The sequence below is a fragment of the Tetrao urogallus genome, assembly GCF_951394365.1.
Source record: "Tetrao urogallus genome assembly, chromosome: 1".
In the NCBI taxonomy this organism is placed as follows: domain Eukaryota; kingdom Metazoa; phylum Chordata; class Aves; order Galliformes; family Phasianidae; genus Tetrao; species Tetrao urogallus.
The window spans coordinates 30,033,575-30,057,847 of record NC_136813.1 but is presented as its reverse complement, the minus strand read 5'-3'; the positions used below and the strand labels follow the sequence as shown (position 1 = coordinate 30,057,847).

Below are 24,273 nucleotides of genomic sequence, written 5' to 3'. Positions count from 1 at the left end.
ATGAAGTGCAGAGAAAAAGCCCTTGGTATTTACACAGAGTTTTATCCATGTTGTCCATAACAGTTGGAGACAGCATGAGTTACACACTGCTCTCTTTTCAGCATGTAGTGCTAGAAATTCAGTGATCAGCTGCAGGCTAAGCTGATTATCATTGTCTTCTTTTTTTTTTTCTTCTGTTTTTTCTTTAGGGGACCTATCATGAGAGTTGGGAGAGCAAGCTTTCTTGTGATGTTTTATTAGAATGTTTTGGCTTTTGGAGATGATTAAGTCATCTCATGTTAATTCTTTCTCTAGCCCAGAACAGTTGATTTCTGAAGACTGTTCTGTGTTGATTTGCAGATATTATGACATCTGAGTTGTAGCTCATTCAGTTCGTCATCAGGGGGTTTTGCAGAGACATATTCCTGTACACATTCTTAAGAAAATGCCTCAAAAGTATTTAAAATCAGTCATCTGGAATGTTGAACTTGACTCATTTATCTAGCATAAAAGCAAGGATATACAGCATGACATGGGAAGTGAGATCACAAAAGTTCATTGAAAAATAATGAAACGTTTCTTTGATTTACGTGGGGGGACTGCAACATGAAAAATTCCATTTACAAAAGTAACTTCATGGTCTGAGTGATGTATTGCATAAAGTAAAAGCAGAGCAACTTAGATGTGGGAAATGAGTCAATCCGGTAGTTTGAGAATGGGATTAGGATTTAGGTTTGCCTTTCTGTTGGTGCTGACTCACCACAACCTTATGCAAGTCATTTTGGTTTTCTACAGATCAGCAGCTCAGCCTAAAAATACGCTACTCTCTTACCTTCTTTTCTGCTTGATGGCTTTGATTGTTGCAAATCAAAGGGCAGGAATACAAATTTAACAAAATTTCAATACTTGTCATATTCTTAACACATTCCTTTTTTTTTTGAAGTGGCTTTTTCCCCATTTTTCTTGCTGTTTTGCAATGTCTTAAGCTGCTTCTCTGTGGAAAGCTTTACCAACGGGAAGAATTGAATTCAAGTGACAGTTTTATAAATGATTTAGCAAGCATGAAAAGTAAAAACAAGAATAACTTTTCTAATCTCCTTTGATTATGGTCATTTTAAGCCCAACTAAAGCAGGCATTTCAGTTGCCAACATAGTTTTGCCGGCACAGATTGTTCAGCCTTGTCTGGGTCAGGGAAAAGGGAAAACTACCAAATGATGCCTATAAGTATTGCAATGAAAAGTAAAATCATTCAGATAAAGCAGGATGACACCATGCTGAACCAGGGAGTTGAAATTCCTATTCAAAAGCAACTTCATCTTCTCTGGAGAGCAGTGGCAGGGTGAAGGAAGTTGTGTGCTCTTGAACTGTGTCAGGTTTCACAGTAAGTGCTGGCGATGATACAGCCCTCACTTGTCCATCATGTTTTTTTTCTGTTTTTACCACAAAATGCCTTGCCCCATTCTGACCGTTTTTTTTTTATGGTTTGTCAGAGCTGAATTGCTTTTGAGGAGGAAATATTTCAGATGTAGCTGTTGATTTACTGAATCATCCTGTCAGAAAAGAAGACGTTTTTGAGCCGGGGATTAGGCAAAACAGGAATGTGATGCCTTTGCTTGTGGGTAGGAATGACTGCACGTTGGGTTATGGAACAGCTATTGCGCATTAGTGTCAAACACTCCCATAATCTGCATTCACTTTCAAGCCTGGGCAAGCCCTTAACAATACCTATTTAGATTTTAGTACAAACACAGCCTGTACGTAGCTTATAGCAAGGCTGGTGTTCATTGACTTTGCAATAGAAAGAAAGATTGGAGAGGAACAAATCAGTACAGGGTGGCCCAGCCTGGTTTGCCAACTGAAAGGCTTTTTTATTTTCTTGCCTATATAGGCAATCTGTCTCTGAGCATCTATGGCAACACTACCAAATGAATTTGGGGCTATTATGCTGGTAAAAATGATATGTATTTGTATGTATAACAATACACATTACAATACAGAATCATAGAGTCAAATAATAAAAAGTTGAATCAGCATAGCTGGATAAGGACAACTCATAATGCACAACCAATTTGTTACAATGCTTAGCTACATTTGTATGATCTTCTATGTACATATAGCTATTTATATAAGAGGTAACAACTTTTGCCTTTTTTCCTCTATTTTGTTTGCTTGCAATGTAGATCTAATAAATATTTATACACTTATCTTAAAAAGGTAAGTGACTTTCACAAGACTGACTCTTTTATGCATTTTATGCATAATACAAGCTAGTATATCTAACAAAAAAATAGATGGACCCTATTTACATTGAAAGAGAATTGTAATTAACCTTTATTTTCATGAGAGTAAAGCACAAGCACTCTCTATTATATACAGAAGATTTAAATCAATATTTAGGCCCATAAATAGTTTACCACTGCTTACTTACCAATTTGTCTTAGCAAAAGATGTTTACCCTTTTGTTACTTAGTGATTGAAAATGTGAGTGCCGTGATTGCCAAGCACTCTTTTACATATTTCCTCACTCAATGTAAATTTATGACTGTTTTATTTTTCCATAGTAACTCCTCTATAGAAGGAAGGGATAACGTGCCCCATTTTTTCCCTGATTCTCCCAGAGTTTGTATTTTGGTAATGCAGTCAGCCACATGCAGGTATGCCCTGCAGTTAAAGTACATGTGCTGCAAAGAATCCAAGATGTCCAAAACCTGTAGCAACAAAGCTTTCCCAAGCAAGAGCTTGCTCACTGTGCATGAACGTTGCTATCACGCTGCTACCCCCCTGTGGCCAGGAGTGGGCATGCCATCGCATGAAACGGAATAAAAACTTCAGCTGTGGAATCTTTTCATTTAGGAGTTAATGTTTTTTTGAAAGATGCTGCTTGTTATTTTACCTTACTATTCGTTTTTACTACTCGTTTGAGATTAATGGGAGGTGATCAAAATCAGCATGGGCTCGCATGGGCACATCCAGGCTGGATGTGGCTCTGGGCAGCCTGATCTGGTGGTTGGCGACCTTGCACATATCAGGGGGGTTGAAACTAGGTGATTGTTGAGGTCCTTTTCAATGCAGGCCATTCTATGATTCTGTGATTCTCTTAGTTTCACATCACATTGTCACAGAGTCAGTGTTACTTATGAAGTTGCAGTAAGAGTTGGCTTTTCCAACAACTTTTAGGGATTGATTAGAGAAATACATCGACAAATTTCAGATACAGAATTTATAAAAGCGTCTTAATAAACTGTAAGGAAATTAAATGAAATGAAGAAGTTTAACGTGAGATTTTAGTGCAGCTATTTTACTGCACTAAAATATTAGGTGCAGTATTTACCTCCAAGGTAGTTGTGACACCCAGAAGCAGTGCACCCATTAGAAATGCCCATGATGTCCTGCAGTGTAAAAGAGCAATGCAAAGAACAAACGTGCTCAGAAGAATATAAAGGGCGTTAATAAAATGATTTTGTTTTTCAGAAGAAAGGATAACTTCTAAGAAGGTGTGCAAATGCTGTTTGTTTGTGTGATTTCTCTGTTCACTGTAGAAAGCAAAATTAGTAGTTACAAGCAAGTTTATTACCTCTTCCTGCGACGTAATAGGTTGGTATTAATTATACTGAGTATATGAGTATAAAATGCTCACGCTAGATTAAAAAGTCATTTTTACTTTTATGTACTTTTTTAATCATTTCAATATGCAATTACTTTGTAGGAATAATTACGATGTATTAATTGAAACAATGCAGGAAACTTTTGACTCATAATGATTTATTGCTTCGTAATTATTTCTCTTAAAATTTACAGAGGATTAAACTTCATTAATAGCGGTTAATGATATGCTTTTAAAATCAAAATTATCACTACCGTTGATCAGTTTCATCACAATTCCTTATAATTAGTGTCAAGCTGGTACTAGAGTGGTCTTTGCATCTTGCCCTGCAAACTAACTCACTTGGATACTGGGTTGTACACCCTTGGGGTTTTCATGTACCTCATTCCTGTGTACGGATAGTTCCCATCACATCTTCCTCCTCACCCTTGGTGCAACTATAGCACACCATTTCCAGGGTTGTTTAATGGCAGTCTTTCCCAGCCTTTAAGACCCAGAGTAATCCTGCTATGTCTGGTATCTGTAATTTAGCACCATGAAATATGCTGGCATGATTTGTGATGAATAGTGCTTTTTCTTCCACCTGCCTCAGTCTTCTCTAAATGCACAGAAGTTGCTGGTTGTCATTTATTACTCAAGTCATAATACATGAATTTTTCTTATAAGGCGTAAGAAATCTGTGTTAACAACTCTTTTGGAATAGATGATGGTTTCCACATTTTTACTTTGATTTTCAATTTTTGTTGTTAATGTATCCGATTATACTCTAATCGGGCTCTCTTCATTTCCCTTCCATACCAGACAAACGTTAGTGCGGTTTTAAAATTGGTTCTATTTATATTTATTTATTTTTTGTGGCTCTTCTAAGTGGTGAGAACCAGTTTCACTAACAGCAGTGTTTGACTTTGTGTATTGACAGATGTGGATGTGTATTTGATATCACTCTTCTTTTTAATACTGCTGGGGCTTTCTTATCCAGAAAGATTTCAACTCTCTTGATAGCAGTATTGATGCATATTCTTTCCACGTAGGTTTATGCTTCAATATTGATTCTGTTTGCTCATTGAACTCGTCTCCAGATAGGTGAATTAAGCAGCTAAACTCAATTGTATGATATCAATGGCACAGCATATGAAATGCAGTAAATGTTATTAACAAAAGTAAGCTGAAACACCACAGTGTCATTGTTCTCGGTACCTGATTATTCATAAAATGTGAATGGTTACTATAAATCAGAAGCTGTATGCTCACACTACAGGAGACCCTTGCTGATTCGCGTGTGGCTTTTCCCAGCATGTTAGAATTTATAATCCTGTCTTTCTCTTTTTTTTGTCCTTTCTGCTGTGCCACTGCTGCTATAATGACCTTCCTTCTCATTTCATGTGCACCATTTATCTCTATTCATTGAAATTCTCTCATCTCCTTTTGATATTCAAATAGCAATATAATTTTGCTTAGTTAAAAACTGATGCATTTCTTCCATAGGGGTCATAGTGCATCTTTTTTGCATTTCAGTGTTTATAGCTGCAGACTCCTTGGGGCAGTAACTTCTTGTTTTGTACCTTGGGCCATATTCAGCCCATGTTTGGACCAAATAAAAATAGCACCAAAGGGATTCTCCAAGGCACAACAGGTTCAACATGTGATTGAGAAAGCAGAAAGTAAAATTACTCTAAAACTTCTTGAGAAAATTTTCAAAACCTTCAAATATAGCACTTTCCTACTTCCATTTGTTGTGCTGTATGTGCCAGAATATTTATTTTTGTTACGCTTTTCATTGACCTTCTACTACTGAAGCCAAGTATTAAAATGGAAGAGTATAGAATGAAAAGACTGTCTGCCTTGGGAATATAAGAAAGGCATCCCTGACTTTGTCTCAAACTTGGACAGATTTTTTTTTACACACAGAAAATGAATATTGTGATTCCGTTAGTCTTAAAATAAAATTCAAGAATGAAGAGACCACCTGCCTGCTCATTCAGAATGATAACCCAGCCAGTCTCTAATGCAGACGAGAAGCAAAAAGCCTGCTGCCTAGCAAGACCCATTAATCAAGTGGGCTTCTGTGGCTTGGTGCTGCTCTGCAGATGGATGGCGTGGTCACAGGGAGGATGGAGGAGCCCCTTAGGCCTCCATCACCAACCCACTCAAGGCTCCCTGCTATTCTTGTTGTGTATTAGCTTGTCAGGAGCAGTCCATGCTTTCTTCCCTGCAGGCATCTCTTGCGAGTTTAAGACCTACATTAACTAACAGGTATATAAATTAAACTGTGACTTCCTGTGAAGAATAAATGGGCTTAAGGATGCTGTGTCTGCACCTCATACATTGTGCTGACAGCACATATGTTCGTTGGCCATTTACCATGTCAGCTAATGAAAGGAAGCGTAGGCCCAGTCCTTCTGAGAGTAGGGGAGCCGTGTGTTGATATACGAGCAAAAGCCTTTCTGAGCGTTCAGCAATTCTGATCTGTAGTTTAGAGAGGAAAGCCTGGTGAGTCATAGTTTCTGATTTGTAATTAAAACACCCAATGCTTTTGCTGTATGCTCATATTATGTATGGAAAACCAATATGAGGTTGTAGAAACACGTACAACATCATCAGAGTAAAAATCCTCTTCCACTTTGGGCAACTTTCATGAAAATAATCAGCTCAGAGTTTGCTGCTCAACAAAACCTGATCCAGCTGCCATTAATCAGTTTGACTGATTGCTCACCTTTCAATGAGCAACCTGAGAAATCTTTGGTAGCTTAGTGGAGAGCAGTTACAGCTTCTGCAGCTGCTGGAATAAATCAATGGAGTAGCTATAAATTCAGTACAACTGATTTTAAGCTTGTTTTAGCTTGTAGAAGATATTCTTTTTTGGGGGAGCTAACTGCTGTGTCTCTAGAATGGCTAATGATGGTAATTTCAGCCCAGATTAAGCAATATAATATCAGTGGGTGGTGTCACACTGGAACAGGTTGCCCAAGGAGGTTGTGGATGCCCCATCCCTGGAGGCATTCAAGGCCAGACTGGATGTGGCTCTGGGCAGCCTGGTCTGGTGGTTGGTGACTCTTTACATAGCAGTGAGGTTGAAACTAGATGATCTTTGAGGTCCTTTTAAACCAAGGCCATTCTATGATTCTATGAATATCATACATATAAAGAAGGGTTTGTTCTGTTCCCTTATCCAAGTCCCTTCTGATCAGCACCTCTAAGTACAGTCCTGAACCAGTTAATAAACAAACAGTATCTTTGTGCAAATGAGATTTTGGACTAATGATTTTTTGTTAAAATATTCCAAATATTTGGGATAGCTAGAATTACTTGGCATTAAGACATCCTAACATCACACTTTCATAGCATTTCTTCAAAACCTCAGGAGTTTGAAAGGAGATGGGAGATCATCCTAGACATTTTACATTTTCATCATGCAGCTTAGATCTGATTAATAGATTTTTAACAATTTTTGGCTTGTTCTCTTTGAATTTCTCTGTGCGTAGACAAACTTCAGACATACCTCAGCTTCCAGCACAAACGTGCAAAGAAAATGTGTTGCTCTATCTCAGGCATATTGATAGATTTGGTGATTTCAGTGTCAAGGAGCAACTGCTCTGACTTTCTACTCCGTACTACTGGCCCTGAAATGTGCAAGGCCAGATGATGCACAGTGGCCCAAAGGGTGGCTGCCAGAGTGTCTTAGCAAAGGGGAAAGGCAGGCAGCACTGGCATGATTTTCTAATGTTTATCTGCCAAACTTCACAGGGAAAAGATAGACTTCAGACATTCCTCAAGTACTTAATTACTTAGAAATTGGATGACTCTCAAAAGTTTATAGTGCCTGTATTAAACACAAGTAAGCAATAATGCGAAGACAAGTATTTTAAGAAGACGAAAGTCAATAGCAGAAAAACGTGATGAGGAAACATAAGAAGAAATCTGACTAACCACATCTATTTTAAACACAAACATTTTCCATGCTTTCCACTTCTGTGTGAAAGGCCAGTGAAAAAAATAGGACTCACACTCGTTTCACATCCCAGAGGAGATCAGAGCTTCTCACGCATAAAGCTCTTGAAGATGACTCTTCATTGAAAGGTTTCATACTGCATGGGCAGCATGCTAAGCCTGGTGCATGACAGGATGTAAGACTTTCATAACTTATATCCTCAGTGGAAACCCATGTGCAATTCTCTGTTTTTGTTAAGTGTAATTTTTTCTTTTTTCTGTTTACCTAGATGTAAATTTATTAATTTGGTCAAAAAAGCAAAGCAACCTTGTGTCTCCTGTAATATTTTCTCTTGTTGAAAACTTTGTGATTTGAACAAAAGATAATCACGACATGCCAAGTGAATTGTAATAGCAATCATCAAGGGATTGTTGTTTTCCCTGTTCTTTTTCTTGTGAGGTATTATGAATAAGGAATTGCTTTTGAGCCAAGTGAGAAAATGGGGCCCCTGAATAAAATGGTAGGTAACCTGTTTTTGCAAATCTTTACACGGTCTGTCCTGACTTTGAGAAGAATAGGGACTAAAAGATCTTTATTATGCCTCTGCCAGCTCTTTAATGAACCTCTGATTTTGTTAGTGGATATGCTGTTAAATGAAGATTTAAGAATATATTTGAGGTTTTATTAAAGCTGAAATAGACTTTGCCTTTTTTTAGCTTCCCTGAAAAGCAGCTTTTGCATAACAATCTGCAAGCAAGCGCAATGTGAAATACATCTGTGCTCTTACCTTGAAAGCTCCAAGTCCTCTTACACAATGGATATGCAAAGTGACAGGTTTTATAAAACTGAGGACTTATTTATCTGGAAGCATTTTCCTCAATAATGATAAGAAGAAGAACAGAAGAAAGACCAAAACCGAAAGGAACGCATGTATTCAAGTTGAAGTTTAATTTAGTTTTATTCTAGTGCATGTAGTTCCATGTTTGTAGTTTCATTTGCTTGTATGCTAGGGCTATTTTTAATAGCAGTTTGAATTAAGTGGAAAAAAAAATGACCACTGAGCTGTTTAAAACTGAGAAGGCAAAATCCATACTTAACTGCTTAACTCGTTGAAAGAAAAAAAAGTGAGTGACTGCTGTTGATATATTTTAGCCATAAGAACCATTAAATATCAAGCAGGGGGTGCTATGTGATTTTCTGATGCAAGGATGTTAGAAAAGATTCCCTTGTGTTTAGGCATGATTTGCCTTTGATAAGTCCATACCAGCGATTCAAAGTCATCACCTACTCTTTTGTGTGCCCACGAATATGTTTCAAGAGGACTCCCCTTGATTTTCTGTGTGACTGAAGGAGGCATTGCGCTGAGTTTCACACCTCAAGGCTTTGACACAGAGTAAGAGCATGAGCTTGTGTTCTTTGTTGGACAGATGAGCAGGGCTGTGCTGCTGTACATAGCTTTGCAAAGTACTGATTTGCCCCTTTCCAGAGATGTGTGCTTTGGGAGAAGCTGCCTTATTCTGAATGAGAGAAAATAGCACATACATGAATGAGCCTCAGCACTGAGGGAATGTGGATTCACAAGTAATTACAGGCCTGTGTTTCCCATTGGTAAACAGAGGAGAAGGGAGGATCCAATGCATATTATTCTGCTTTCCAGTCTCATGGGCTTGAGTGAGAGTTTCCTCCTTTGGTTGTAATATGAGAGCTCTGCTTCCACTGTGACTTCTGCTAGGGGCTGCTGAGTAAATTACAATTTTACCATGGGAAATGCTGGAAAAAGTTAGAACCATTTCAGACTTTGTTCTTTATGAAGTGTTTTGCTCTTCTAGGGAATTCACCAGTACTCTTGCACTAATAATCTCTTCCCTAAATACACATTCTGTAGGTACACGTATAATTGTTAGATGTAGCTGCACAAATGCAAACAACTGAATGTATCAACATAACCCATAAAAAAAATATTCCTTTCTGCATATTTAGAGACAAGGGGCAATGAATAAGCAGCCTACCAGAGGATACAGAGGATTGTCATTGCCCAGACAGTAAACTTCAGATCTACTTGGCACTTATTCTGTACTCCATCACAGACTGTTCTTTATTTTCCTCCAAAATACACCAAACCATAAAATACTTACACGCTAAATTTAATAACTCCACATTATATAAAATATAGTAACTGAAACTGGGAATTTTGATGCCAATTTGAACTCCAGACATTGTCTAGACTGCTGGAGTTCTGTATGATTCTTGATTGGTTGAAATGGTGCAAGGATAACTCAATAACATTTGTAAAGAATTATAAGAAAAATAGAAAAAAAGGTGTATTTTGCTATGAAGAATTTCACTCTTAGAACTAACAGAAAGATAGAGTGAAAGAGAGTGGGAATCTGTGGCAGTCCTGCAACATTCAGAGCAGTCTAGTGCATGGGTGATAAAGATGCTTTGGAAACATTTCAGATGTAAGAAGGAAGCATGTAAAAGCTGGAGACTGGGGCAAGTGGAAAGAATTCAGTCATGTAGGGACAGGGTTAGGAAAGTCAAATCTAAAGCTGAATCTAGCAATGGATTTGAAGGATAACAAGAAGGTCTCCTACAAGTATATCAGCAAGAAAAGGAAGAATAGAGAATATGCATGTCTGTTTTGACTGAAGTGGGAGACCTTGTGGCAAAGAGTCAATGCCTTCTTCACCTTGGTCTTTATCAGGAAGACCATTCTTTAGCAATCAATTTTGGTATAAATAGTATGGATGTTCCCTGGAGGTGATGTGTTACATATCTTTGGGTTGGCGGTATTGCAAAGCTGTTCGCCATTACCTTTCAAAGATCGTAGCTACTATGGACTGGAAGAAAGGAGAAAGTCGTTTTCATGGACAGCAAGAAGGAGGATCTGGCCAGTTAGTCTTACCTTAGTCATTGGGAAGATGATGGAGCAAATAATCCTAAAAACCATTTCCAAACATGTGAAGGGCAAAAAGGTGTTGGGAGTAGTCAGCATGGATTTATGAAGGGGTAGTAATCCCTGACTAACCTGATAGCTAACAAAAGCAATTGTCATGTTGTGCCCCTGAGGAGAAACAACCTTAGCAGGCTGACCATTAGTCCACAAGTGCCCTTGCAGCAAAGAATGCCAGCAGCTTTCCCAGCTGTATTACAAAGACTTGTCAGCAGATTTAGGGTGGTGATCCTTACCCGTGGATTTGGTTGTTCAAGTGAGCTTCTCAGTCTACTTACTTAAATTTGGCTTTCTCAGTAATTGAAAGTATATTACTTTTTTTCTCCCTAAGCCTCAAGAGATCTATAGGTAAGCATGAGATCCTTACTTGTGAATTATGGAATTAAAGGTTTAGTTAACTGTTCTAGAAATAGGTGGTTAAAATAAGACTGTTAAAGGAAAAAAGAAAAAACACCTAGAAAATGTAATTCAAAACATGATTAATGTGCATCCAGGATTTTATGTGCCATCCAGTAAAACAAAATTGAGGCCAATATAAACTTGAAATGTAATGCAACTACTGAATTAGATTAAAGCATGTACTCTCTATATCTGCAGCAATAGGAAATGCTATAAAAATCAGGAATGCTTGGATATTCAGTTAATAAGCTTCTGGGTTTATAATGCTGTACTATGCAGAATCTGCAGCATCTCTGAAATTGTTGCTATATGTCTGTACAGACTTGAGTATTCCTGCAATGACCAATCACTTTCTAAAATAACTAGTAATTTAGAAAAAGTTTAAGAATGGAGGGAGTGACATTTTTAGGCTTTTCACCTCCTCAAAGAAGGGGATAAATGTAAGGATTCTAAGAACTTGCTCTTTGTGAACACGTTTGTGTAATACTGATATTTCCTGAAAATGCATGTTTACAGCTTCGTGACCTGGTGTGAATTGTTCCCCAGCTTTCCCTACAGTCACAAGCTTTAACTTGTTCTGTGTAGGCTCTGTTCTACCAAATGGAGCTCCTAGGAAGTCTGACCTCATCACTGGAATTTATTTAAATGTTCTCCAAGGGGAAAAAATTAAAAGTGCAGTAAGTAAAACACAGAGGGTTTGTTATGACAAGATTAACTTGTATGTTGTTTGCAAGAAAGGATCACTTGAAGTTTGTAGCAACGTTTAATATATTTTTGTTATATGATGCTTCTGTAATTTCCTCAAGTGATTGATCAACAGCTATTTGCATACTAGCACTAGACAGAGCTAGAGGAAGAGTTTTCTCTTCTCTATTGAAATAAAGCATTTCCATAGGGAAATTCAATTCTAATGGTTTATTTTGGACTTGTTCTACACAGACTTCACAGACTGGCCAATGCATCGATTGCCACTCCTATTTAGTTAAAACCAAGACCAAGATCTAAATAACTGTGGTGAAGAAGATCTTGCCAGCTGAGCGCTTTGACTGTTTGTTATGTTTTGTATTTTTCCTTTCTTTTTCTGTAAGATATCTGCCATTTATATTCTTTTGTCTCATAACCATTGAAATGTAGCTGTTTTAAATTTTTCCCCTCAGAGCTTGTGTGCTTTAAAAGGAGCACCTATGAAGCTCCAAACAGTAGCTATAAAATATTACTCTCTTAGCTCTGCTGTGAAATAAAACCCAGATCCTTAGATATTTGCCCCCAAGTCATGAGTCTATGAATTGCTTTATCCTTTTTCTGTGTATTATATCTTTTTCATTCCCTGATTAATGAGTAGACAGACTGAAATCAACATGTTGTCTTGGGATGGAAATTATGAGCGTAAACACTTCAACAGCAGCTAAAGTTCTCTGATTTTCAGCCTGATATTGTTTATAACTAAGATACTTTTTTTTTTTTATATTATTTATTTTAAATTCTTAGTGTAGTTATTCATCCTGGCATGGCAATATTCTGTTAATTTTTGATACATTCTCCAACCACTGTTTTTAAATCAGTTTGCTAATTCAACTTCACCTTGTTTCCAATATATTCTTACTATGGCAGTTTATCCACAATTTGATGTTGGTTCATTTTTTATTGCCAAATAGAGGAATCTGAAAGTCAGATTTTTGTTTAGCTTAACAGTAATGGAAAATCTGTGTCCTCAACATAGGCTGGAAGGGAACATGGGGGAAAAATAAGGTTGAGGAACTGCATGAGCTGTATGATTGCTTTCATTTGTATTAGTTTCACTTAGGCTAGAATCCGTTCACATAAAGGAGTCCCAGAAATACGTTATATAAAATAACTTTGGAAGAACATCCTGTTTTGTTATTACACAAAAATTGTGTTGCTTAATCACAGACTAGTCTTGCGGTAGGAAGAGGGGGGAGTGTGACCAGCTTTCCTTCTGAGCTTGTGGAGAAATGGTTTCTCAAAGGTATCCAGACATTCTGTTGAGATAACTCGTCAACAATGTCAGGTTGACCATATGCAACTTGACACTTTTGTGATTTCTCAGCCACTGATTGCATTTGCTTGATCAGTTGTTAGCGTTCAGTTCTTGATGATGCTTATTTTATCAAGATACTCTTGAAATTAAAGCTGTGTTTTGTAGTCAATACGATTATATTAGTTTTCAATTTCATTTTTACTGTGGTCATTTTTAGTTGTATATACTCTTAGCCATTACATAGTTCTTGGTTTGGTTCTAATTTTCATATGTGAGACTGTATGATAGGGAATCCTCAATAAAATAAAAATCCTCAATAAAAACGCAACCTCGAGCTGAGCGGCTGATTAAGTTTTTATTCTCTGTAGATAAATTTTCTCTTTATTTTGACATAATTAATGAAATATGTGTCAGGATAAATGACAGTAATAGAAGCTGCTGTGCTGAGATTGTCAGGAAAACCAAAAGCCTAGAATAATCAGGTCATAATTTAAATCAAAATTAAGAGTCTCATTGCCAAGTTTTGGTAATAATAAAAGTCATTTTTGATCTACTGAACACTTGGAATATTTTAAGGGGCTCTGAGTAAATCGGAGCTGTGAGTCTTTACCTTGCCACATAATGATTATTATATCTGCCTGCAGCCAAACCTGTGCAGACTGTGAAAGTGTACCTCCATGATACTGAAAGGGAGAGGGATGATTTTATTTCTGTACCTAACTTTGAGAGCTCATAGAAATGGGAAGTGCCACAGGAGGATAATAAACAACTGCTGTCTTTTGAAATTTTTTTTTTCCTTTAATATTCTGGTCTGTCAACAACCCAAGTACTAATTTTTTTTTTTTGTAAATGGAGGTTTAGATACGCTTTCAAATGCAAACATCAGACTTCAAAGCAAAAGAGATGCTTTCAGGAAGAATAGATCCTTATACATTTTTACTGTGGAGTCAGACCATATTCCATCTTCAACACTGATATAGGAAAGTCTGCAGGAGCAGCATGCAAGTTTGTCCCTTTGGTGACCCATTCTCCTGGTACTTTCCCACAAAATATTAAAAGGGACTCTACGAAGGTGTTGTTTTTGACTTTATATAGTTCTTTTTTTTTAATAATTGCTGATGCTGTCTGCCTCTGCAGTCCCCTCTGACAGCAAGTTTCATACCTGCTTATTATCTTTGTTAAGCTGGTCTTTACTTGTCACCTTTCACAATGACACCCAGCATTTAGTTGGCATTTATGGCTGTGGTTGAACACTGAACTGAGGATTTTAGAGAACTATCAACTATGACTTGAAGACGTCTATTCTCCACTCAAAGTTCATGTGAGAATGTTAGTGAGGATCAGATTATTCTTCCCTAATCAAGTAATCTTATATTGACTTGGACTGAAGGTTATCTTCTACACATTGGACCACCTGTTCAGTTTTAAAACTTTAAGATCTTTACCTTTTACATGAAATTTGACCACAGATCTTAAGATTCTTTGGTCCTTCTTTGGGTCAATGAAGTTGAACAGACTTGGTCCTAGTCCTCATTCCGTGGGAATCCTATTGTTAAGACTTTTTCCAGCAAAAAGTGACTTTTAAGTCATACTTGTGCTTCCTATTGCTTTAGGTCCATAAAAATCCCCTTTTTTCAATTCCATTCTGTTACTTTCTTCAGTAATCTTTATTGGGATGCCTTGTTCTGAAAACACAAGTCAACTGGATCTTCGTTTACCCACACGCTTCCATGCCACTCTGAATTCCTGCCAGTAACAAGGCAATATTTTCCTTTGCAAAAGCTCATTGATTTTTTCTCTCCAGATATGTGTGGGCTCAGCATTGTTATTCTTCCACTTGGACTCTTCTATGTTACCAGCAATGGAATTTACTATTAGTAGTCCTTTCAGGATCTTCAGAACTCAAGGGTCAGTGCCATCTGAGGCACATCACTTAGTGATTCAGCAGGTCCAGTATTTCCTATGCAGTGTTGATGTAGCTACTCTGATGTTAGAAAGAGGTGTTGTGTGAGAAGCCAACTCATCATCTTCATCAGTAATGATGGATGCCAACAATTTGCTGAATTTTTTTGCTGTGATCTTCCCTTTCTTTAGTACTCTTTTCATACCTCTGTTGGAAAATGATCCTGGCAACTGCTTGGCTGCCTTTCATCTCTCAAAGTATTTAAAGAATGTTTTGGTCTCAGCGTGTGCATCTGTTGCAAGGTGATCTTAAAATTCTTCTTCATCCTCTTAATTTCCTGTTTACATTTAACCTGCCTTGTTTTATGGCCTTTCCGGTTCTCTTTTTCATTCCGTTCATTTTCAGGCATTTCCTGATGTTGTCTTCTGCAGTCTCCTGACACATTTTCAAGAGCACATGCCGTTACATACACTAAAACAAGGGCAGAGTTTTATACTTAATTATTCAGTGTTTTCACTTGCAGTTGCCAGTAAACTGCAACAGAGAAAGTTCACTGTTATTTACTATAGACAGTTCACTATTTTCTAAGTTCAAAATGTTTTCTCCTTTCATAGGATCTTTCTTGAAGCAACAGAATTACAAATTTTGATTTTGGCACAAATGTAAGACATCACAAAATGAGTGAATCAGGAGTAAGGCGGTGTAGTTGAGTCTCTTTGAAACAAAACCAGTTGTTTCTGAATATTCAAATATTAGATATGGAAGATTTAAAAATCTGCTGATATGAAAGAAGATGCCTCAAAGTCTTTTCAAGATCTAGATGTGCACAAATCCCATTTATTATTATCATTCAGATTACTGTGATGCAGAGTTGCATCCCGCGTTCTTGGATTGTTGACTATAAATTTAAACCTTCTTAGCTGTATAAAATGTAATATGATAATTACATTTCTTTAGGAAAATATGCAACTGTGGAGTACTGTGATGTGATTGTAATGCTGTGAATCATTTTTCCAATTGTTAATGGCTAAAGTAGTAGAGATTGTTAGCTGTTAATTCGGCCTTGCATTGAAGCATGTCCAAGCTCATTGGTAACTAAGGGAAACCGTACTGTGATGTTGTTCATATTAACTGTGAGCCTTTGTTGTACTCATTAACCATGTGCCTTTATCATAGCTGCATACCTCTGGAGGGATGTTGTATTGTATTACTGGGTTGTACAACTGGCTGAATGGGGAAGCCAGAGACTGGCAAGCAGATGAGCAGTGATTCTCTAAATGTGATAAGTAGTATAGAACTGTGGGATGTGCACCTTTTTGTTTCTTCTACATTGCAGTAGGCGAGCAGTTAATATAACTGGCAACGATTATTGCTTATGCTTCAGATTTAATGTCCAGCTGAGATTAATTAGAAGAAGGTTTCTCAGAACAGTAGGATCTTGGAGCACTGCTCTACCTGCAATTGTGAGAGAGAAGGTACTGAATGCTTTCTTCTGATGTAGCTATATCCTGATGAATGTTTTGAAAAACTTCACATGACCTGGCTGTACGTATTCAAATTCAGTACCCTGGGAGGCCCCATCCAGTCTTAAATTCCTGTAAGTGTTGTGGCTTTTATATAGATGCAGGAAAGCCTTATTAGCAGATTAACTAACGACTCTGTCAGCAGCTGGGGGTTTTCTGCACATTTTAAAAGCTAAATAAAGTTAATTAAAGATACTGGGCCAAAGCTTTAGGCTCAAATTTGGAGTCTGCAGCTGTGGAATTGGCTATTTGACATGCTTATGTCTCAGTCCAGAATACATATTTGTGGTAAAATGTAGACTTCAGATGTATGTTTCACGAGGTGCTTACATTCCTCAGGGAAATATTTATCAATCTGGTATTTTTCTAGCACTTCAATACAAAAATACATTCTACAGAGCCTGCACAGTTATTTGATTGTGATGAGTTAATTTCAAGGGGCTAAATGCAAAATGGATTTAATGTAGAAGCTCTTGGTTTGAATTTAGGGATAGAAGTGTTCTAAGAGATGAATAGAAATAAGGAGAAATAGGCATTTCTCTTTATTTTTTACACCTTTCGTAAGTGCAAAAATGGCATGAAAGAATAAATTTCATTTTTAGCAAGTAATAAATCAAGGTCTAAAGAGGTTTAATATTCTTTGACCAGATTTTTAAAATTCCTGATCGTATGCAATGTAATATTTATGTTCTGATTTTCTTAGAATGTTTAGTGTGTTTCAGTGAACACGGATTTCCTTCCATTTGGGAAGCTTTTTCTCTAAAACGGTGCTTACTATGCAGGTGAATTATTGTTTCCCTTGACAAACACAGAAGCCATCTAATCCCATCCTGTGTGATAACTGGAAATCTCAAGGAGCACTGCAAAACTCAAGTGCTGCATGGCTACACTAAACAGCTTTGAATATGTGCTTGCAACTGGATGCTTGCTGATTAAATCTATTTATGTCATGTAAAAATAGCTTATCTTTGGGCCTGGTCAGAAAATTGCAGGCAGTATGAAGTTGTGAGTGTCAAGCATGCTTTCCATTCCTTTTCAGTTGGGAATTGCTACTCTTTAGCTCGAAAGGAATGGCTGACAGAATGCCATGTTCTGAACCACTGACATGTAAATGCAGCAAAACTTTCATCCACTGTATCTCCTCTGAGAGGACTGCCTTTTAGAGAGCGTTAATTCAATTGCTTTGTGGTCATTGGGCTGTATTCAGAGTTTATTGCATTAGAAATATCTAAATGAAGGGTGTGATGTTCATAGCAATGATGCCTCTCATTCAAAGGAAATGATAGGAACGTTTCAGTGCTTTCTGGGTTTTCCGTATTTTTATTAACTTGCATTGAAGTTTAGGGCAATTTTATACATCATATCAGACAAAAATGTTTATGAACTTTAAATCAGGTCAGATTAAGCCTCGAAAAGTCTAGAATAACTTCAGATGATATTTATATCATATTGTCTAGAAATTGTATTACAAGATTTGCATCGCATTTCTGCAGTACAAATTGGAAATCTTATGCATTAGAGACCATTTTGGAATATAATATCCAAATGCACTTACGATTTCTCATACTCTTTGCAAGCTTGAAAGCTGAAGAAAATGGATTGCAGGATTCATGCCATTAACTAGCTGTGTGGTGTCATTTTGTCTGATTAAGTGGAGAATTATGTCATCAGGTTGATGAATCTCGCACATGGTGGCTAAAGCTGTGTGCACATCTAAAATGCAGTAATTTGCACTTTCTGAATTTCAAGGCATGGGCTGTACATATGCAGGGTTCAGTTTGGAATGGAATGGTTTGGATCTGAAGCACACGTCTTATGAGGAGCGGCTGAGGGAGCTGGGATTGATCAGTTTGGAGAAGAGAAGGCTCAGGGAGACCTCACTGCACTCTACAACTGCCTGAAGTCACCAACCTTGTGATTCTGTGATTCTGTAATTGTATTTGTATGCTGGGTGCGTGCTGAAGACCTTAGTTCAGCAAGGTACTTGGAGTCCTGCACAACTTGCATAATTCCTATGCTCGAACGAGACACTTTTAAGCACCTTGTTGAGTTATGGCCCATGTGGTGATCGTTTCTCCACTCAATGGAATCAAACTCTGGCACTGGAAATGACCTCACGTAGGTTGATTTTAGCATTTCTCTGCGTTGTGCCACCACCAGTTGGCTCTTGCTTTAATTTGTGGTTTTGTAGCTATCCAAACACTTGAATTGTGTTGTGGTGATCTTCACAACAATTATATGCCTCTTGATTGCCTTTCTGTTTTTCATGCAAAATTAGCATTGTTGAAAAAATGGCTTTGCTTTTTGGTTGCCCAGAGAGTTAGTCTCAATTTAATGTGAATAGTTAGAAATCTATACAATATGTGTAACATAAATAACAGAAAAAAAACCTAATAACTTTGATCTACATGCTTAGCTATTTAGATATGTACTTACCTTGTCTACTGTATTTTAATGTTTTTCAGACAAGTATAAAAGAAGGACTACTACTGAAGCAAACCAGTTCTTTTCAGAGGTGGAAAAAGCGTTACTTCAAGCTTCGAGGTCGTACCCTTTACTATGCTAAGGATTCAAAGGTAATTCAGTGATACTAGCATCTAATGCCACGTACTTCAATTTTGCTTAGGTTTATAATTAGAATATCAATAATTTAATGATTTATTAGTGATTGTTTCAGTAATAGTAGTATTGTGCATAAGGAGCGGTATGCTCAATTAGCTTTAATTAAGGAAGACATGATATGTCGTGATTTTTATATTTGGAAGTCAAGTTTATCACTGTTCTTTTAACTTCTTGGGTTATTCAAACCAACTATTAATTCATCTTCTGCAGTTGTTCTTAGAGGGTGGTTGGTCTCAAACAAATCCATGACTTCAATAAAAGTAAAAATCGAATAATGCTTAGAAGCTATCTCATAAACTGCATTAAAGCTCTTCAGTTTTGATGTCCATATTGCTCTTAAAGGGGTCAAAGTGGTTACACAAAATTGAAATAGGAAGTTTTTCTGCCAAAACTTATTTATGTGGGGAAAAGGTGTTTCCTATCAATTGAAATTTGTAGTGGAAAATTCTGGGGTGGGCAGAGAGGAATGCTTCTGTCCTATCTTGAAGGCATTTCCTTCCTCCACCTCATGACTGGAATGAGAGCGTTTTGCCTTGCTGAAGAGGCTCAGATCGTGCTGTTCCATAGCAACGGTCATTACTTTTTCTGCATCCTGTGGTGTTGCAGCATCTGACTGGAGATGTAGGTGACGTGCTTCAGGTCTCCATCAACTTCTCTAGCCAATCCTCATAATAATATTCTATAACTGAGGCACTAAAACCTCTCTATGACTCTTGACTATGGTTACATACTACACACTTGTACAGCTGTGATGAATCAAGGAAGACATAGTCTCTGCAGGGAGTCTAGCACTGAAGTACATGTGCTATTACACTTTTCTGCATTTGTTGCTACCCCAAGCAGTTTGTAAGTCTTAAAAAGCACCACAGATATGAGCTGTGAGAATGGCAGTGTTATCTGTGTCATAAAGATGAGAAAAGGAGGAGCAATGAGTAGGCAGTTGCATGAATACCCTGCAGCACTGACTCCCCAAACTTGCTAAGTCTCACCAAGCACTGATTGCATGCTGGATCGTAGAGTAAACAATTATTTTATTTCTACTTCCTATAGCATAAAAGAGAAAGAGTGGGATATGATTAAAAAAGAGCAAGGCGATTCTGTTAGTCAGAGAATCACAGATTTACTTAGGTGGGAGGGGACCTTAGAGATATCTAGCTCCAACCCCCTGCCATGGACAGGGTGGCCACCCACCATCTCAGGCTGCCCAGGGCCCCATCCAGTCTGGCCTTCGATGTCTTCAGGAATGGGGCATCCACAACCTCTCTGGGCAGCCTGTGCCAGCATCTCACTGCTCTCTGACTAAAAAAGTTTCTTCCTATCATCTAATTTAAATCTCCCCTCTTTTAGTTAAAGCCATTCCCCTTTTTCCTATCAGTATCAGACCATGTAAAAAAATAATTTCCCCCTTCAAGTACTGGAAAGCTGCATTGAGGTCTCCCCAGATCTTTCTCTTCTCCAAGCTAAACAAGCCCAACTCCCTCAGTCTTTCTCCACAGGGGAGGTTGTCCAGCCTTCTGATCATTTTCATGGCCTTTCTCTGGAGGATCACATTCCTCCTGTACTGGACCCCCAGGCCTGGATGAGTACTCTCAACGGGGCCACACGAGGGCTGAGTAGAAGGGGACAATCCCCTCCCTCTCTTGCTGGCCACCCCTCTTTTTGATGCAGCCCAGGAAACTGTTGGCCTTTCAACCTGCAGACATGCATTGCTGACTCAAGTCCAGCTTTTTGTCCATCAAGACTCCCAAGTCCTTCTCATCAGGGCTGTTCTCAATGACGACTTCTCCCAGCCTGTACTCATATCTGGAGTTGCCTCAAACCTAAGTGCAGTATGCATTTTGGGAGTCACTGTTTTGTGTTCTCTTAGTTAGCAAATAGAAACGTATTTGGTGGTGAGGTAGGAAGTTCTATCACCTCAATAGTGTTTTCTGTGTTTTCTTTTTTGCTTTTATTTTGTTTTTATCTTCCAGTTGGAATGGACATGAGGAAATGAAAGCAGAGAGTGTAAGCATGCTTCACATTGGACCCAGGCTATATTTAACATTTCTGTGTTCTTTTCCATTCACAGTCTCTAATATTTGATGAAGTTGACCTGTCTGATGCCAGCGTGGCTGAGTCGAGCACAAAAAATGTCAACAACAGCTTCACGGTATGGAACCATTATAATATTGGTCTTGAAAGCTGCAGATAGAACATTATCAGTAAAACAGTAATCCTCTGAATACCTTCTCATTGTCCTCTGTTTGGAAATGAAATGTCCTTTATTTGAAAATGACATATTTCATCAGCTATTGATAGCTTTGCAGATGAATTTTTTAAATGGAATTTGGAAGGTTAGATATCTATCTATTAGGTAACATTTACATCAAAAGATGCTGGTACAAGGCATTAAAAATTTATCAAGCTTTGATATTAGTACTTTTGGTTTTATCCTGTAGTTTGTCTTTGAAGTGGTGTGCTAGATTGATTCAAATGTAATTATGTTATTGCTTTAATTTCCCATAATATTTTTGCTATTCTGTCATATTGAAGTCTATTCTATAATTTTTTTCACTACTGATCATATCCTTATTTTAATAATTTCTAAGTTACATGAAAAAAATGGCCTCACAACTGTACCTTGAATCTGATAGTGGTATAAGAAATAAGAGTCTTCATAAATCCCCAGTTTTGTAAGTTCACAAGCGTGTTCTGAACAGAGGTCTTGCCATATATTGTTTAAGTACATGTCTGGAATTAAGTGAAAATGTTGGACATGCTTTCTATGCTGGGAAGGTAAATTCTTTGAACAAGAAAAAGCAATGGGGAAGCAAATTATAGCAGTAACTGCAGCAGTATAATTTCTCTTAAACTACATATCCCTACATATCCCTTATTCTCTATTAAAAAGCAGATTTTTTTTTTTTTTTCCTGAGGATTTGTATTATCACAGATGGTCGGTGCTGTCAGTATTATAATTCAAGGTGGTCCAGTGCAGGGCTCCTTGAAGTTTTGTCAGCTCTTCCTTGTGCTAGTACTTACCAGACAGCCACTGAAGCATTCAGAGAACTTAAAAGATGTGTTCACATCAGCCTGGGAAGCCCAGCATGTTACAGAATCATAGAACTGTTTGAGATGGAGGGAACCTTTAAAGGCCATCTAGTCCAACTTCCCTGCAATGAACAGGGACATCTACACCTTGATCAGGTTGCTCAGAGCCGCATCCAGCCTGACCTGGAGTGTTTCCAGGGACAGGGCATCCATCACCTCCCTGGACAGAGAGAGGACATTCTGAAATCCAGACAAAACTGTTATGTCAGTATAAGTTTCTTTGCTGACAATTAAAAAGATTAATTTAATGTTAATTAACAAGCCTAATTTGACTGAAGGTCTCTGATGAGGGGTGATGGTGTGATGTACTAGCTCACCTTGCAAAAAGGTCCTTCTCACTGCTGGGAAGCTGCTTCTGTCTGTCCCCTGTACAGAATTACAGCTGTCAGGCAGGTATCAGGAAAGCTGAGGAATCAGGAGATGTGCAAAGATCATGAGTTGACAATCCCAATAACTATGACTGTAACTTGTTATTCAGGAATACTCAACACGTAAGACTCAGCATCCCCTGATGTTCTAAACTTCACTCACTGTAGTTTCTTCAATGGGAAAAAGAAGTCTGTGGCACTCAAGTTATTGCATCACAAAATAAGATATTCTTCTTGGTGAAATTTTGACAGAGTAAGGTGTTATGATTTTGGCTTTTTTTTCCTTGCTGTTTCTTAAAGCAAGTGTTTGGTGTTTCAATTTCAAGTTGTGTCCTTTAAATCCATCCACTGTTCACCAAAATCATGCTTTGTAACTAGCATCAAGGTTTCTGGGGAACACAGCGGTGAAAAAGAAATCTTGGGGCCTACAGCTTGAACAAAGTCAGAAACCAATTTATTTTCATGTCCTGGGTAATTTGGAGCAAACAGTGCTCTCTCTATGGAGTGCTAAAATTCATTTTGAAAAATAACTGGTGTGTTGAATTCAGGACTGAAGTGCCATCTGACTCGACTGTGAAATATGGTAATAGTCATCATCTCACTTCATCTTTTGGCTTCTTCCTTTGTGTTTGCTGAACTTGGTCCCCCAGCAATATGGCTTGGTAAAGTAAGATGCCTCTGGCCTTGCCTACACTAGTTTTGAGGGGGAGGTGGTGGTACTTTCCTGCAGTACTCCTTACAAATAAAAATAAACATTTTGTTCTTCTGTCTTTAAAAGCATAATCTGACCTTTCTTAAAGTTCCTTTTCCTTTATGTTCTGTTTTACAAGTGTTATGTCACTTAATTATGTTGTAAGTGATCTCTTAGCATTTTTTTGGAGGGTGTTAAAAAAGTAAAAAAAATAATCCTGAGTTCTTGCCTTCTGTAGTTTATGTATTCCTTCTTTTTCTTTGGCCTAATTACAGATATAGACTTCATTAGAGGTGATATGGTTGGACTAGATAAGTTTGTAGGTCCTTTCCAACCTTGTAATTCTGTGATTCTACAATTAATATCCACCATAGGATGTACAGTGGTATTTAAAGAAAAACACACTTTTAAGAAATATGCTTTAAGCTGCTACTCCACATCTTGTGGAAGCTACTGTTTTGCCTTCTTTTGCCCCTTCCAATTTGTCTATTTGGGGACAGAAGTGTCAAGATTTTCCATGCTCTTTTTTGGATAAAACTCAAGTCCTAAAATTAGTAATTGAACACACATTTAAGATTGAGTTTATTTGTGATGTGCGTGCTTGTAGAATATTTTATGTAACTAAATATCAGTGTTTATTCACCAGAATGACTTTTCCTTTCTTGCTACAAACAAATTGAAGCTGAGGGGAATGTTAAGGTAAATAAATAGATCCTAATGAAAGCTACTAAACTTAAAACAGCCTATCTTTTTCAATTACTTTTTCTTTATTACTTTTTTCTTTATATTTTTCAGTGAACAGCTAAATCATTTCCAGCAAATTGTTCCTAGTGAGCAAGAGTGTGTTAGGGTAGCTTCTAATAGATTATATGCATTTCATATTTCTGTCTGCCCTCTCACACAGAGGAAATGATGTCCTATGGCTTCAGCAGGCTTTAAATCAGACCATTATGACTGGATTCTTTTCACTGGCACATTAGTCCATAGGAAGAGAGAAACCCAGCTGAAGAAGTTGATTCAGCCCATCAGAGATTTACATTGCCTGCCCCATCAGCCACATAGGAGTCTACTGGGGCTTGTGCTCTACCTGTGCCTACAGTTTGGTGGGATCAGTGTATGCTGAGTCCTTACTGATGTTTTTGAGTGCTCTGCTGAATGTTTTATCCACTTTGCTTTGCTTCTGCCTCGATGGATTGTTTATCTTCTCTCTGCA

The 24,273-nt window shown here is 37.7% G+C and overlaps 1 protein-coding gene across 2 annotated transcripts in view; it reads left to right on the top strand.

Annotated features, from left to right (window-relative positions):
- DGKH (diacylglycerol kinase eta) overlaps window positions 1–24,273 on the top strand; it is a gene marked incomplete at both ends in the record, with an annotated part of 145,115 nt that overhangs the window by 51,913 nt on the left and 68,929 nt on the right. For both annotated transcript variants that reach the window (XM_079548220.1, XM_079548221.1), the window contains 2 exons: window positions 18,755–18,865; window positions 20,980–21,060. In XM_079548220.1, coding sequence (XP_079404346.1) covers window positions 18,755–18,865; window positions 20,980–21,060 — 192 coding nt within the window. The remainder of the gene's footprint in view (window positions 1–18,754; window positions 18,866–20,979; window positions 21,061–24,273) is intronic.